Genomic DNA, 14285 nt, shown 5'->3' on the forward strand with positions numbered 1-14285 from the left:
GGCCATTCTGGATTCAGCCCTTCCTTCCAAAGTGGGCCACCTCCACATGGCTGCCTCCAATGTTTGCTGGGGGCTGCTGTGCACACCTTCTTCTTGTGTCCTTTGCCACTACAGGGATGCTGCAGGGTCGAGCACAAGCAGGAATGTCAGGTGGGCTGGGATGTTTCACCTTGGCCGACATTAGGGAGCTGATACAAGCTTTGCTCACTGCCTGAAGCACAGATTATTTTATCTGTGTCACGCTCCAAGGGAGCACCAAGACTCATGAGACGGGGTTTCTTTTATTTACTGATTGGTTTTGACATTTCTCTGGAGTTGTAACAAATCTCTGACTGTGATTAAGAGAACAGGATTGTTTTCTGATTCATCAGTAAGGCCTGCATCATCCTGTTTCATGTGAAGTAGGTTTTTACTTCAGGAGCCACTTCTGCCCCCCCAACCAGCATTGCCCAGCATGTTTTCCCTCTCCCCATAGCACCAAACACCCCATCTGCAGCAAACACCTCATCTGCCAAGGAGGAGATGTCATTGCTCTGGGGCATTACAGGCAAACCCTGGTCCTTGCTTTTTGTCCCCTGCCTGTGACATTAGAGCTCTTCCCTGAGGATCAGCCTGTGAGCCCTGACCTCAGCCTGGCCTGGTTGTGTGTGCTGCAGCAAAAGCTGCTTTACATGTTTGCAGTGGACAAAGGGACAGCAGCCCATGTTTGGTCCCACACACCACCTGGTTGGGCCATGCTGTCAAAAGGGAAACCACAGGATTAAGGCAACTAAAACCACCTGCTTTACTGAAAATTCAGCAGATGCAGGGGGAGCAGAGCCTCCCTTAATGCTCTCAGCCATCAGCAGCCTCCACTATCACAGCAGTGGTGAATTCACCTGTAGCTTGTTTTTCATTCTTGAAACTGAGATGAGTGTTCCACCTCCAGTCCTGCCTGGTTTCAAAGAAACGGGGGAACCAACCTTAGCTCTTTTGTAGAAGTCCCTTTAAATCAGGTCCTGCTTTAGCCTGATTTTCTGCTTGGGATGTAACAATGAATTCCTGCTGCTTGAGCCTGCCATGTTGCTTATATTCAAAGTATAATGGGGAGCCTTCAGAAAAATATAACCTTATTTACAATGTACAAAGCCAATTGGATTTTGGTTAACAATTTCTAAGTGATTACAGTTCACTAACAATGCAGGTGTGCTATAGATGCAATGCACAGGGGGGAACTTTTTATTTTAAATCATACAAGCTTTCTTTTATTCATGTCATTCAGGCGCCTCAGGATAATTCACATTTCCAGCTTTCATAATGTGTTGTTCAACCACTGTTTTTTCTCCCTCCCTATTGTACTCTCACAAATCATACTCACTAATTTCTGAAAGCTTTTCATTTCTCTCTATAGGTTGTTGTTTCGTAACATTTTATACAAGAAAAGCTGCTCTTGAGGCACAGAATGCACTGCACAATATTAAAACTTTACCTGGGGTGAGTACATTTACTTTTTGATCCTAATTATTTTATTGCCAGAAGAATAGCCCTTTTGCTCTTGATTCTGCTTGGTGCCCCAAATGATCTTGATCTCTGCAAGGAGGGTGGCTGAGCTGATGGTCTGTCCTGTGTTGGTGCCAGTCCTGTAGCAATGGCATGGTGTCCAAAGGCAGCTGCTGTTCTCTAGAAAGTCCTTTGGCTGGAAAGGGTACTGATTCCTGCTGAGCAGAGACAGTGGCCAAAGTGTGGATCTTTTTAAAAATTTATTTAAGGGGGAGGGAGGGAGGGAGGGAGGGAGGGAGGGAGGGAGGGAGGGAGGGAGGAGAGAAAACATATGGCAGAAAAACACTGCACCACTGGGGCTTCATGTTTGAAATGGGAGAGAAGAGGAAAAGACAAAACACAGCCAAAGTTTGTTAAATGCAGCCTTTATCCACATGCACTGGCTGCACATCTCAGGGTGTTGAGGAGTGTGGTACCACATAGCTGCTTGCACAGAGTGATCCTGTCTCCTGACATCACCTCTCCTCACCACCTGCTCCCACTGGCACCAGCATTCAGACCAGTTGTGGTTGTGTTGTACAAACTGTACCTTGCATTTTCCTGTGGTATTTTATATTTAAATTACAGGGCTAGGGAGAAGTATATCACTGGTAATTGCATGTCTAAACTCTGAAATCTTCTTGTACCACCATTTTCATTTTTTCTGCTGTATTCTTTGAGGATGGAAGGGAAAAAAATATAAAGGATGGAGGTATATTCCCTCTTGATGTAGGAGAAGTGTTCAAGTATATGTTTGTGGTGTCTGGCTACAGACATGAAAAGAAAAAAATACACTGTGTAAATAAATAGAGCATTGCCTGGACTGACAGTTATATGGCCAATATCTCCTTTAGTTCCTATGAGCTGTGTGTGAAATTGGACACTCTGTTTGAAAAAATCCTATCTGGCCAGTTGACTCTATGCAAGTGATTTCCTGTTAGGGAAGCCACCTCATGTGTCATGGAAATGGCCAGCACAGAGAGGTGCTCTCATGGGACAGTCACCTGTGAGCCCTGCTAAAGGTACAGTGGGAGTCCTCTGTCATTTGCAATGTGAATGCTGGGAATGGTGGTGGGAAATCTGCTAAGGTAGGAAAACAGGAGAAAAGTTGTGGCAGCTCAAGTGATGTTTCCCAGCTACTGGCCCTTGCAAGGGGCAGTACCAGGACCTTACAAGCCTCCCAGTGGGAGTCTCGGCACTTTAGGGTGTAGAGGATGGATGGGCCATCCTCGAGAGAGAAAGGAAGGCTCTGAGGGACAATTCCCTTTGGAGCTGAGCTGAACCTCAGCAGCCTCTGTCTGTGCAGCCCCAGTTGTTGGCTCCCATCCCCACTGCCAGAAAATGCCGAGCCCTTGGATGAGAGCTCTCCAACCCCGTTCAGTGTTGCACCTAAACCACTCCCTGAGTGATTGCTCCCCACCATGCTCTGACTCAGCTGTGTGGGCTGGCTGGGTGGGATGGAGCTGATCCCAAGCTGCTGGAGCAGCACCATGCCCAGATAGCATCCCTCAAGCTCTACCACAAGATCTACTCATCACCCCCCTTAGAAGTAGAGAGAATCTGCTTAGAATCATACAATCACAGAGTCACTGAGTACAATATTTGACCAAAAACCACAATGTCAGTTAAATCACAGCACTAAGTGCCACAGCCAGTTGTTTTTTTGAACACTTCTAAGCATGATGACTCCACCTCTTCCCTGGGCAGCCAGAGCTTGACCATCCTTTTAGTGAAGAAGTTCATTTTTCTGTCCAACCTGAGCCTCCCCTGGTGCAGCTTGAGGACATGGCTTCTTATCCTGTTGCCTGGGGGCAGAGCCTGACCCCCACCTGGCTACACCCTGCAGTCAGGGAGTTGTGGAGAGTGAAAAGGTGCCCCTGAGCCTCCTTTTCTCCAGGCTAAACAAACCAAACTCCCTCAGCTGCTTTTAGTTTTCTTTGTTCTTCCCTGAGTCCTCCAACCTGCTTGCTGTGTTTTGAGAGATGTTATTTATCCCAGTGGGTGACTCAGAGGGGCAGTTTCCCTCTCTGGCTTCCTCACATACAGGTGGCAAAGCTTGCTCAGCTCTGCATTGCATCTTACTTGAGCAGAGCATCATTTTCTCCCAACTTTTGCACAGCTAATGAGCAGGCAGCAGTTAAAGATGCTAGTGTACCTTTTGATGTTATTTTAAAATAAGGTTGAAAAATATAAGGTTTTTTTTTCCCTAAAGCCTCCTCTAGCTCTTGTCATTTAACATTTATCTTTCTAAGCTGTTTTTTTTTCCTGTCCTGACTGTGAGGTTACAAAGTTTTCTTTTAAGGAAATATGGACACTGCATTCCCATGACTCTGGGGCCTTGACTTTAAAAAAACTCCTGATACAGCCAGAGATGTTTAGATTTTACTGTGACATAAGTTGCTACACCTACTTTTTTAAAGGGAAGCCTCTAATAAAGAGAAGCAACTTGAATACAGTTCTACTACTTGTCTTTCAGAATGATTCAGCATATATTATATAACAAAGTCTATATTTTGCACGTGCAGTATGCTGACATTCAGCATATATGGGGATACTGTTATGCTGCATCTGTGTATTCCCAAAATAACTTCATTTAAGCACTCTTTAAAGTTGTGGCACACGTGCTGGAAACATTTCATGTTAGCAGGGTTCTCCTTATATGAATTTTAGCAATTTCTGTATTGTTCCTCATGCCTGCTAAGCAGCTCTTACCAAACAAGCAGGAACCAGTAGTGGAGAGTTCCATGTGTGAAATAGTCTCAGAGCAAATGGAAGCAATCTTCTGTCAGAGCTACAGCAAGGGATGAATTTGGATCAGGTTCATTTGGGCATCAAGAGTCAGCTTGCTTCCAGTAAGCAAGGAATGGTCAGTAGGAGGTTCAGCAATAAGGTGTCTCCTGGAAACAAAAGAATCCATGCCTTCCCCTTTTGCTGTAACATCACCATGCATCAGATAAGGCATCCTTAAAGAGCCCAGGAGGATTTTAAAGCATCCTTAAAATCACCAGGCAAAAGCTGGTGATTTATTAGTGTAAGGTAAGGAAAGCTGGCAGAGGCAGGAGCAGGGGGCTGCAGGGATGCTGTGGCTGTTGGAACTCATCTGTGTTTTACCTGCACTCAGGTGCAGCCTGCCCTGCTGCAGAGGTGTGGAGGAGAATAGCTCTGTGTTCATTATTGTTAGAGCCTGGATTATTCCTGGGTTTAGTCTCTTCATTCCTTAAATGCAGCCTTGCTCCAGGTGGCAGGTTTTGGATCAGCACCGGTGAAGCCAAAAAAGTGGGGGTTTAGTGTGAAATTTATCCCCCTTCCAAGGCTACATGTTCAGTTTAATTTAAGTAGGTTTTTCAGCAAAGCCTGCAGTGCTATGTCTCTATCTCTGCTTTTTTGCCTGGACCTCATCCTTAACAGAGACATGAAAACACCAGCGCTTGATCTGCTCCTTTGAGCTGCACCCTTTTAGTGGACATGAAGAAAATAAGACCAGACATAAATGATTAATGCAGAATCTTGGAAGAAAATATTGCAGGGTGCCTTGCTGTTTGATTACAAGCCTTGGAATTAGTCAACATTTCCATAATTCTAAACCAATATACACCTGTTTTCCCACTGTGATGTGAAGGCACAACTTAATTTAACAGAAACCCCGCTGTGCTAAATCTCTCATTAAATACCAAGCTAGTTCTGTAATTTAAAGTTGCAGCACTACTATTTTAACTGAATTGCCTTTGTATTATAAAATTAATAAGAAGTTAATGATGCACTTTGCTGTATTCACTCAGATTTTTTTTTTCACAGCAACAACAACAAAAAAGAAAGATAAAGAAGAAAAACATGTCACCAGCTGACATCTCAAGGCTTTTCTGGTTTTAATCATTTTCCTGAGGATAGAAATTCATTTAAAAGATTTTTTTTTTAAAAATTAAAACTTTCTGCACAAGTAGGATCAAACATCATCTTTTTATTCATGATTAATATAATCTCTCTGTTACTCATAATATTCCTTGTCATATATTGGAGCTTTTATCTTTCCCAAAAATATGTATTTAAATATCACTTGTTATGTACGATTGCTACTAGGCAGAGGAGCAGATATGCAGTGTCTGAGAAATACAGGCACATTGTTATGATATATGATACAGATCAACAAAACAGGGACAGTTCTCTTCTGTTTACTTGGTGCTGGCATCACAAGTAGCTTTTATGTCTTGCAAATGAACAATGTGAATTTTCAGATGTGTCTTTTCAAACATAGCATGAGAGCAGGTTGCTGATACCCTCATAGCTCATAGGGATGGGGTTTGTATTATTCAGCTTAGAGTCAGGTTTTCTTGCAGTGTTCATTTGGATTTTGTTTTAAAAGGCAGAAGGGAGAAAAGGGAAAATCTCAATTTGAATGTAATAATGATCCTGGAAATGGGCTTCTTTGGGATGAGATGTGGAACTGAGGCCTTAACTAGTCTCATCTTCATTAAGAATCTCATGGCTTCGTTAGAGGTGTTTAACTTCTATTCCCTAAACAGAGTAATCCAATAAATTCCACCCATCTAAATTTATTCTGTACCTTCAGTTAGATGTAATAATCTTGCTTCCCCCATGCTCTAATTTGCTGCTTAGTGAAAATTGGCTTCTGTATAGAGGACAAACCTCAAAGAGCTGCATTCAGGGACTGCTTTAACTGGCTTTATGGCACTGACATTCATTCATTGTTTTAGTTTTAACATGCTTTATTTTAAAAACAGAATCTGTTCTGTTTTGCTGACAAGTGAACCTGGTAGGATTTCCTGGCAAGGGCTAAGTGCAGAGAGGTAACACAAGAGCACTATATGTTGGTTGGATTCTTGGAGCCAAATAGCTGAATAAATGCACTTTTAATGTCATGCAGAGGCTATTTGAAGTCAGAAATCAATGGGCTTCCATTTGTAAAATCTGCTCCTAAAACTCTTTGGAGTCTTTGTTCTGTATTTGAAGTTAGATTTATTGGAGATGGTAAGGGTCATTTGTTGTCTTTATGCACATTTTTTTATATATCCTCCTACCTAAGGTTATCACAAAAATAATTAACAGCCCACAGTCTGCACTCCCATGCTTTTCACAGAATCATGGTTTACGTGGTTCTTATTTCAAGTGGGATATGCATATATATTCAAAGTAGCAGCAAACCTTTTGTGTTGAAGTTCTGGCATAAAATTAGGACATTAGCTGTATGAATTGATTTGATTAAGGGTTTAACAAGGAAGAAATACCATTTTGAGAAAGCTCTTAATATTTTAACAGCAAGGTGGAGTTTTTACGAACTGTTTTCTGTAAAATATTCATGGCTTTCTTTTTTGCCAGATGTTGTCAAGGAAAACATTTTAGTCTTTATGCTGTAAGAATCACTAGTGATTTTATTAAACATTTTTTACATCATAGGAAAGTAGGACTGGCCTAGAGGAAACTTTGCCCACAGGTTGTGTACTGGCTGTAAGGAAACCTCCAAGTCTATTTAGGGGTGTAGAATATGAAAAATAATAATCAGAATAATCTGGTCCAAAATGCAGGCACCCATGATGACTTACTATGAAACCTCATTCACTTTCTGATAAAATACCATTTGTCCAACAAGAAGCAAAAAAACCCAAATATATTTTTCTGATTCTTGCTTTACATCATGAGCTCCTTTCTAATGATTATCCTGACACTCTCCTTTCTGGAGTAGTGTTTTAATATCCAGTTCCCTTCTCTGTTTTAAACCTTATGGTTTGTCAGTGGTGTATGAACATTATGTAAAAATTACCTGTAATAAAAAGGTAATCATCCAATATGATTTGAATAATAGCCTGAATATCAGTGACTGTAAGAGATTTTGACAAACAGAAAGGGAATTCAAAGAGCAATTAACTTAGTTAAGGCTTTGCAGTGATTGATTTATGATGACAAATTAAACTAATTCAGTACCCATATAGTATGGCCAAATGCTGTTTAATGAAGGATCCAAAGAGTATAGAACTGCTTAAATTATAAAAATACCAGATGGGAAAGAAGGGAATTCCCAGGGAGCAGCTGTTCCTAGGAGGTGAGCTATAAGACACTCAGTGATGTTGAGAAAGTGAATCTGGCCCATTCCTTCCTTTAAAATGCTTTGCAAAAGAACCTATTTAATGATGCACTTTGCCCAGCTCAGAAGACATGTAGGTATTTTTTTTAATTCAAAAATACCACTTCTCCCCATGCCCCTCAAAAAAAAAAAAAAGTTGCACTGACTCTGCCACTTCAGTGAAAATGAATATTTGCACTAAGTTCAGATACCTTAGCAGAAAAGTTGGGTTTGCACCTTCCATTGCTGTGAAACACAGAATGGATCACCAGCCCCAGATTTAAAAAATGGAAAAAGTGACTTAGAAGCCAGTGAATCTCTGTAAGTAGCTGAACTTGCAGCTTAAAGGGAGAACAATGAGTGTTGTGCAGGTGTAGGGAGAGAGGAATATTGACCAAGTGAAAATAACTTCTCTAAATTGAGCAAAACATTTAGTTCATACTTACATTGTCCATTTTTCTCATTGAGGGATGGAGGGTCAAATTTGCCTTCACCAAATTCACAACCTCATCATTAGGATAACTTTGTGGCATGCAAGAATGCAGTTCATATCCTCTCTGCCTTGTTTACTGAAAGGATTTAGCTTGGATTGACCTAACAGAGCCTTCACCACTGGACTTAGTCAAGATTAGGGTCACTGTTTCTCCTCTTGAAGCTGCTCCAGCTGTATGGAAGTATCAAATTCTGGTGGGAGTGAGAGAAAGCAAGGAACAGCACTTGGTTTCCTGGTACTGAGGGCAGTGGCTCCAGTGCTGTGATATCTGGATATGAGTCCATGCTCCAGTAAGTATTTTGTTCTTTGGAAAAGTTTCTAACGTTTGGCAGAGACTCTCCAAGAACAGGGAAGTGCAGGAAGATCCATTGCTGAGGCACTGAGAGAAGGTGGCTAAACCTTGACCTGCCTTCCTTGGGGGATGTGATGACCTGTGGGGTGTCAGGAGGGTGCAGAGCTGCACAGGGCAGGGGCATCAGCGAGCTGGTTTAGATCCCAAACATCCATATCAGGATGTGTAGGAAGCAAGAGCACGCTGGCCCAGCTGCAAAAGCACTTAGATGGACACTAGCTTTTTTAGAGAACTCTTGGAGTAGTTCAGGAAATTTTTTTTTAATTTTTTTTTTTTTTGCACAGCTTTGCAGTATAATAATATTGGGATGGAAAGTAAGTAATGCATAATAATGGCTTGACCTCAGAAAAATTCAGTAATGTGAAGCTCATCCCCATTCTGGCATGTGACACTGGGATTTACCTCTGGTTTCCATAACTCTGACCAGTTGAGGTCATCACTTTGCAAAATCCCTCCAGACCTTTTTGTCCAACTTAGAAATCTTACTCAGTGAGGGTGGAGGATCAGTTCACAGGATATCACTTTTAAGCTGGGTGCCCAAAAATCGCTGACTTGGAGAACGTTTTGCTGTGCACTTCAGAATGGAAATCTCTGAAGAAAATCAAGAAGCCATCACTGGAGTGCTCCAGGGTATTGCAAAGCTCACCAAGATTTCGGTGGGGTGCTTAGCTAAGGACAATAGCCCAGGCACTCTCTTAAACAGCTATTTGTCCTCCTGCTGGTGTTAGCTGTTTTCTGTTATCTGGAACAGAAAGTACAGGTGCTTCAGTCAGCCTCATTAGCACCACGACACGAGCTATTAAAATTGTCTTCCTAATGAAAAACTAGTTCAGGGAGCCTTCCTAGCTGTCTGACTGCTCCTACAATAGTGAAATTAGAAAGGCAAATCATAAACAGGGTTGCAGGCATCAGGAAGCAACATCATTAGAGGTGCCCTTGGATGCCATTTACCTGCCTTGATAGCAATGTTTGGCACCCATGGATCTGAGTTATGTTATGACTACGGAGCCTGGGCCTCGTGGCATGTTTATATCAGAGAGAATGTTTGCTCAGCATCCTCCTGCCATTGTGTCCAACCCTCTGAGCTGTGCTGCTTCCTTCAAACACCTCTGCTCTGTGCTCCATTGCAGTTGAAGGGATGCAGTGCTGGTTCATCGGATGTTTGCAGTGCTGTGGGGGTGCAGACAGCTGAGGTAGCCCCAACCAGATTTTCCCTGTGATCACACTGGGCAGGTGCACTGTGCTGCAATGGGACAGTGTACATGATAAGAGAGGAAACAGGAGTTCTAACTTCTCTGTTGTGGTCAAAAACCCCATAATACTACAAAAGCCAGGTGAACCTGGGTGGCCTGATTGAGTCTCCTGCTCTAATAGCACTCTGTGAACAATCATATTCTGTCTAATTAAAGGCACTCTTTGCAAACCCAGAGAGATAGTTTATTTTTTGCTCATTCTCTTGAAGAAATTATCATCTTCATCAGCTTAGTTGGAATAGGCACTTTTTTGTCTGCTCTTCCCCTGTGCTGTGCAGAGAAATCCTTCCTCCTCTGGCCACTGGGGCCACTGGGGCTGCCAGAAGTACATGGAGATTCATTTGGGTGCAAGCACCAGTCTGGGGTACAGGCATGTTCATCTCATTGTCTTGGTGGACCTCCAAAACATTTAGAGAAGCTCAATTGGGCTGTGAATTCCCACTCTGGAAAGACATGGAGGACATGTAGTTGCAGAGCTTCTATTTTAGGCTGTCAGTGTGTGAAGCAAGTGGTCAGCACCCTCTAAAGCAGAGAGCAAGTATTATTGATAAGACACAGGGTTTAAACCTGAAGAGAGTAGGTTTAGATTAGACTTTAGGAAGAAATTCTTTACTGTGTGGGCAGGGAGGCACTGGCACAGATTGCCCAGAGAAGTGGTGGGTGCCCCATCCCTGGAAGAGTTCAAGGCCAGGTTGAACAAGGCGTGGACAAACCTGTTCTAGTGGAAGGTGTCCCTGCCCTTGGCAGGAGGTTGAAATTAAATGGTCCTTAACGTCTCCTCCAACCTAAACCTTTCTATTATTCAATGATTCTATGATTTTGTGATTCTATGATTCTACATTTAAAGATACCTTTTAACATTTAAATACCTTTTAACAGGAAAAGCACTAACAGAGGGAGAGAGCTAATGTTTTTCTCACTTTTGGAATGGTCCATCTTTTCTCCATCAGCTTAGCTGAAATCAGTAATGGCTTTGCTACCAGACAGTAGCCTGACTATCTGCGGGAGCAGAGAGAAACAGCCATTGAAAAAGATGCCACCATAATTCCATTTATTAACAAAATCCTGTATCTATTGCCTTGTGCCAGGAAAGTTAAAAAAGCAAAAACTGCAAAAGAAAAAAAAAGAAATCACATTGAGCTAAACAGAGTCTTAAGCAGTGGTAAACAAAATGTAGCTTCCTTTGTGGTTGATTTTCATCCAGCTGCAGCCAAATATCAAAGCGATATCAAAGGAAAGCTACCCATTAATTAATTCAGACTGACTTCACAAAGCAAGCTGGAGCTTTTGCTGATATCTGATTCTGACAACTTCCTAATCTTCACAAGTTGTCATTAAGAGTGGCATTAAAGCAGTCTGCAGTCAATCCCAGCTCTAGCCCCATTGTAACTCAGAGATGGTCTATCTGCCATCGCGGGTGGGGGATATGCAAGCAGGGCTTAAAATAAGGAACTTTGCTTTGCAAATGGAATTTCCAGTGTATCAGGGAATCACATTAATACACTGCCTCAGTCATTCATCCTAGGAATGCTCACCCATTCCCACTTGCAAACGTTACAAGCTGCAGTGAGTGGAAATTTTTTCTTCTGAAGGAGAGACACAGGGAAAAAGCAGAGAAAGAAACTAAAAGAGAAGCTTGTGTCTGAAAGGAATAATTAGAAGTCTGTAATAATCTCTAAGAAAGTATGAATAGAGGCTTATCACTGATTTCAAGATAGAGAACACAGGATTGTGAGTTGAAGAAAGTAAGATTGTGGAAAATAAGACACTAATCAGAGGATAAGATTGGTTTTAAACTAAAAACTTTTGAGCAACCCGGTGTAGTGGAAGGTGCCCCCACCTGTGGCAGGGGGGTTGGAATGAGATAAGTCTTAAGCTCCCTTCCAACCCAAACCATTCTATGATCCTATGAACTGAAAACCTGGTACCTCCACAACTGAAGCTCCTGATTCCACCATGAGAACACAATGCTCAGTGTTCCTTACTGCTGCCAGGATCACTCAGAGGGATTGCAGCCTCATGCAGAGATGTGAGGGATATGACACCTTTATCTTTCCATTCAGCTGTGAATGGCTCAAATGATTGAAGGGAGTTTGTTTTCGAGACCATCATTTGAGCAAGTATCCACCAGACAGTAACTAATACTATTTTGTGGTAAACTCCTGACAATACCTTAGAGGAAAGTGTGCTGTGTTATTGTACAGTATATTCATTTCAAATATTGCAGAGAATACAGAGGAGGATAAGTGCTGCAGTGGGAGCACCTCGCCCAGCATCTACAGCAGCATCCATGAAGATGGTGCATTTATTTCCTCCAGGGCCAAGTACTGCCCAAATGCCAGTGACAAATAGGAATTATTTTTGCTTGTACACAGAACCAAGGATTTACCATCTTAAGAGGTGAAATAAGGCTTAGATCGAGTATCACAAAAAAATACCCAGCTCAATTAGAATAATCTTCTAAAGGATACAAAGTTAAATCCCAGTCCTTACGGGTGTTTGGGGTAGGAAAGTATTAGAAAATATGGGATAGGCAGTAATCCTGTATTGGCAGTAAGTCATTCGAGATGAGCTGCTGGGTTTTTTCATCTCTCATTTCTCCGACTGCTAAGAAGTGAAAGAAATTGCTATGCTGGGTAAATATAGAATCCTCCTGTTTGTACAAAAATACATGATTAACCAAAAAGAAAGATCTTGCTAAGTAAGAGCCACAGTCAGTCTAAGTGCTGTGCTTACACACTTGTGTCTGGAGGGCTCTGGGGGCTGCTCAGGCAGACGTGTCCCTTGCCTCTTGTGACCCTGGTCATTTTGCAAAGAATGACATGGATTTATCTCAGTCTAGAAGTGGCCTGATAGCTGACAGCCCTCATTGTCTGCTACTTGTCTTCCTCCCTGTTGACATGAGAGCCAAAAATAGAGGGTGTGACATGGGGAAAATTTCTTTTCTGCACCCATTCCTTTTTCCCTGTGCTTTCCTTGCCCTCTGCTACAGCTTCACTGATGCTGCAACAGCCCTCAGGCTGCATTAGCCTCTCTCAGAAAAAGTAGCATATGCCAAGGAACCAGGAGTTCAAGACTTCCCAGTAGCTCTAAATTCTAGCTTTGGAGCAGGTAGAATGAAAGATGTAAGTTTTTAGCTCAGTTGGTTTTATCAGAGGACCTTCCTGGTAGTTCTCTGTGGCCTCCAGCTGTTCCACCTGAAGCAATCCCTGCAAGGAGATTTCCTTGACCTTTAGGCAAGTTGCACATAAAAATGTTACTCACGGGGCATTGACAGAGAAAATTTCTAATTGAGTACAGTAGCAGTAAAGAATAAGTAAAAGAAAAGTTTTCACCTACTGGTGCTTACAGACACTAAATGGAGCATTGTTGCTTTTTTTCAAAAGAATCAAGGGGCCCAGTCTCTGGGCACAGGCATTAAGGTTCCTGCTCAGGATCAGATGCTGGTTTGGAGCTTTGCAGATGGGTGGAGGCAGGTTGATTTTGGCTTTACTCTTCTTAGCACTGTCCCTTTTACTAATGAAATCTTAATCACAGCTTGGTCCAAACACCACAGCCAGCTGGAACTGGACTCATTCTTCAAGAATATATGTTTCTGCTAATGTTGTCCGTTTGTTTTTTGTTTCACTTTCCAAAACACCTATTGACAGAAATATTCAAACACATTAGAATTCTTGAAGGTTAGCACTATAAATATATAGTGCTTGTTTAGTTTGAATACAAACCACTTTCCCTACCCCAAAGAAAGCACTGGCAGGGTACATTAGCTACAGAGATGCTAAAAAATTAAAGAGAATGAGTTCATACGAAGGGTGGTTAAAAATAACATGGCTGCTCAATGTGACTCCTGCTGGTGTTTGTAACTGTATGTATACACAACCAGACATTCACATTTTTGTGTGGACAGTGTGTGTTTGTGTGGCTGGAGACTTGTGGCAGTATTGTTCTGTTTTCATAGATGGATGGAATATCGAGCTATCTTTTTCATTCTCTCTCCACAGCCAGATTATTTTGCCAGGGCAGACTATTGGCATAACACTGAGAGTCTGAATGTTGATACTGGATAGTCGTGGAAAATTCCTGTAACTTCAGCTCATGGAGAGCTTAAATAGAATTTATGAGCCATATCCTCATTTGGCATAAAATATTATGGCTCCGCTGGTTCAACAATAAAAGTGTACTACTTACCCCAGCTGATCTCAGTCAGGAGAGTAGGATTTTTGACGTCTTAATTCAAAACCTCTTTTCTACCTGAATGCTTTGGCTATTCCCTGCAATATTTAGAGGCATGCATGTTGACAAGTAGTTTGGGGCTGACATCTGACCTTTGAAGAAATCTGGATTGGTCTGTGTTTGGTAACAGAGAGGAATTTGACTGCCTGTCTGCCTTCTGGGGAGGAGGGAATTGTGAATCAAGGCATGTATTCTGGACTCAGAACTTCTCTGTACCTTGCTAAGTGAAAAGTGAAAACAGCAGCGGCCCCACATCATCAGGGCCAACTTTTTCTATATATTGTACCCTTTGCTCTAATTTAAAAGGTAGAATTTCAATAGATTTTATAATTTTGATGCTTTTGGGGCTTATTTTAGACT

At 42.1% G+C, this 14285-nt stretch overlaps 1 protein-coding gene across 1 annotated transcript in view; it reads left to right on the plus strand.

Annotated features, from left to right (window-relative positions):
* The window catches only part of CELF2 (CUGBP Elav-like family member 2), a 373570-nt gene that overhangs the window by 273106 nt on the left and 86179 nt on the right, over nucleotides 1–14285 (plus strand). Inside the window, exon 4 of the mRNA XM_084206937.1 lies at nucleotides 1391–1473. Within this exon, the coding sequence (XP_084063063.1) occupies nucleotides 1391–1473 (83 nt within the window). The remainder of the gene's footprint in view (nucleotides 1–1390; nucleotides 1474–14285) is intronic.

The sequence above is a fragment of the Fringilla coelebs genome (assembly GCF_963513975.1).
Source record: "Fringilla coelebs genome assembly, chromosome: 5".
Classification (NCBI taxonomy): Eukaryota; Metazoa; Chordata; class Aves; order Passeriformes; family Fringillidae; genus Fringilla; species Fringilla coelebs.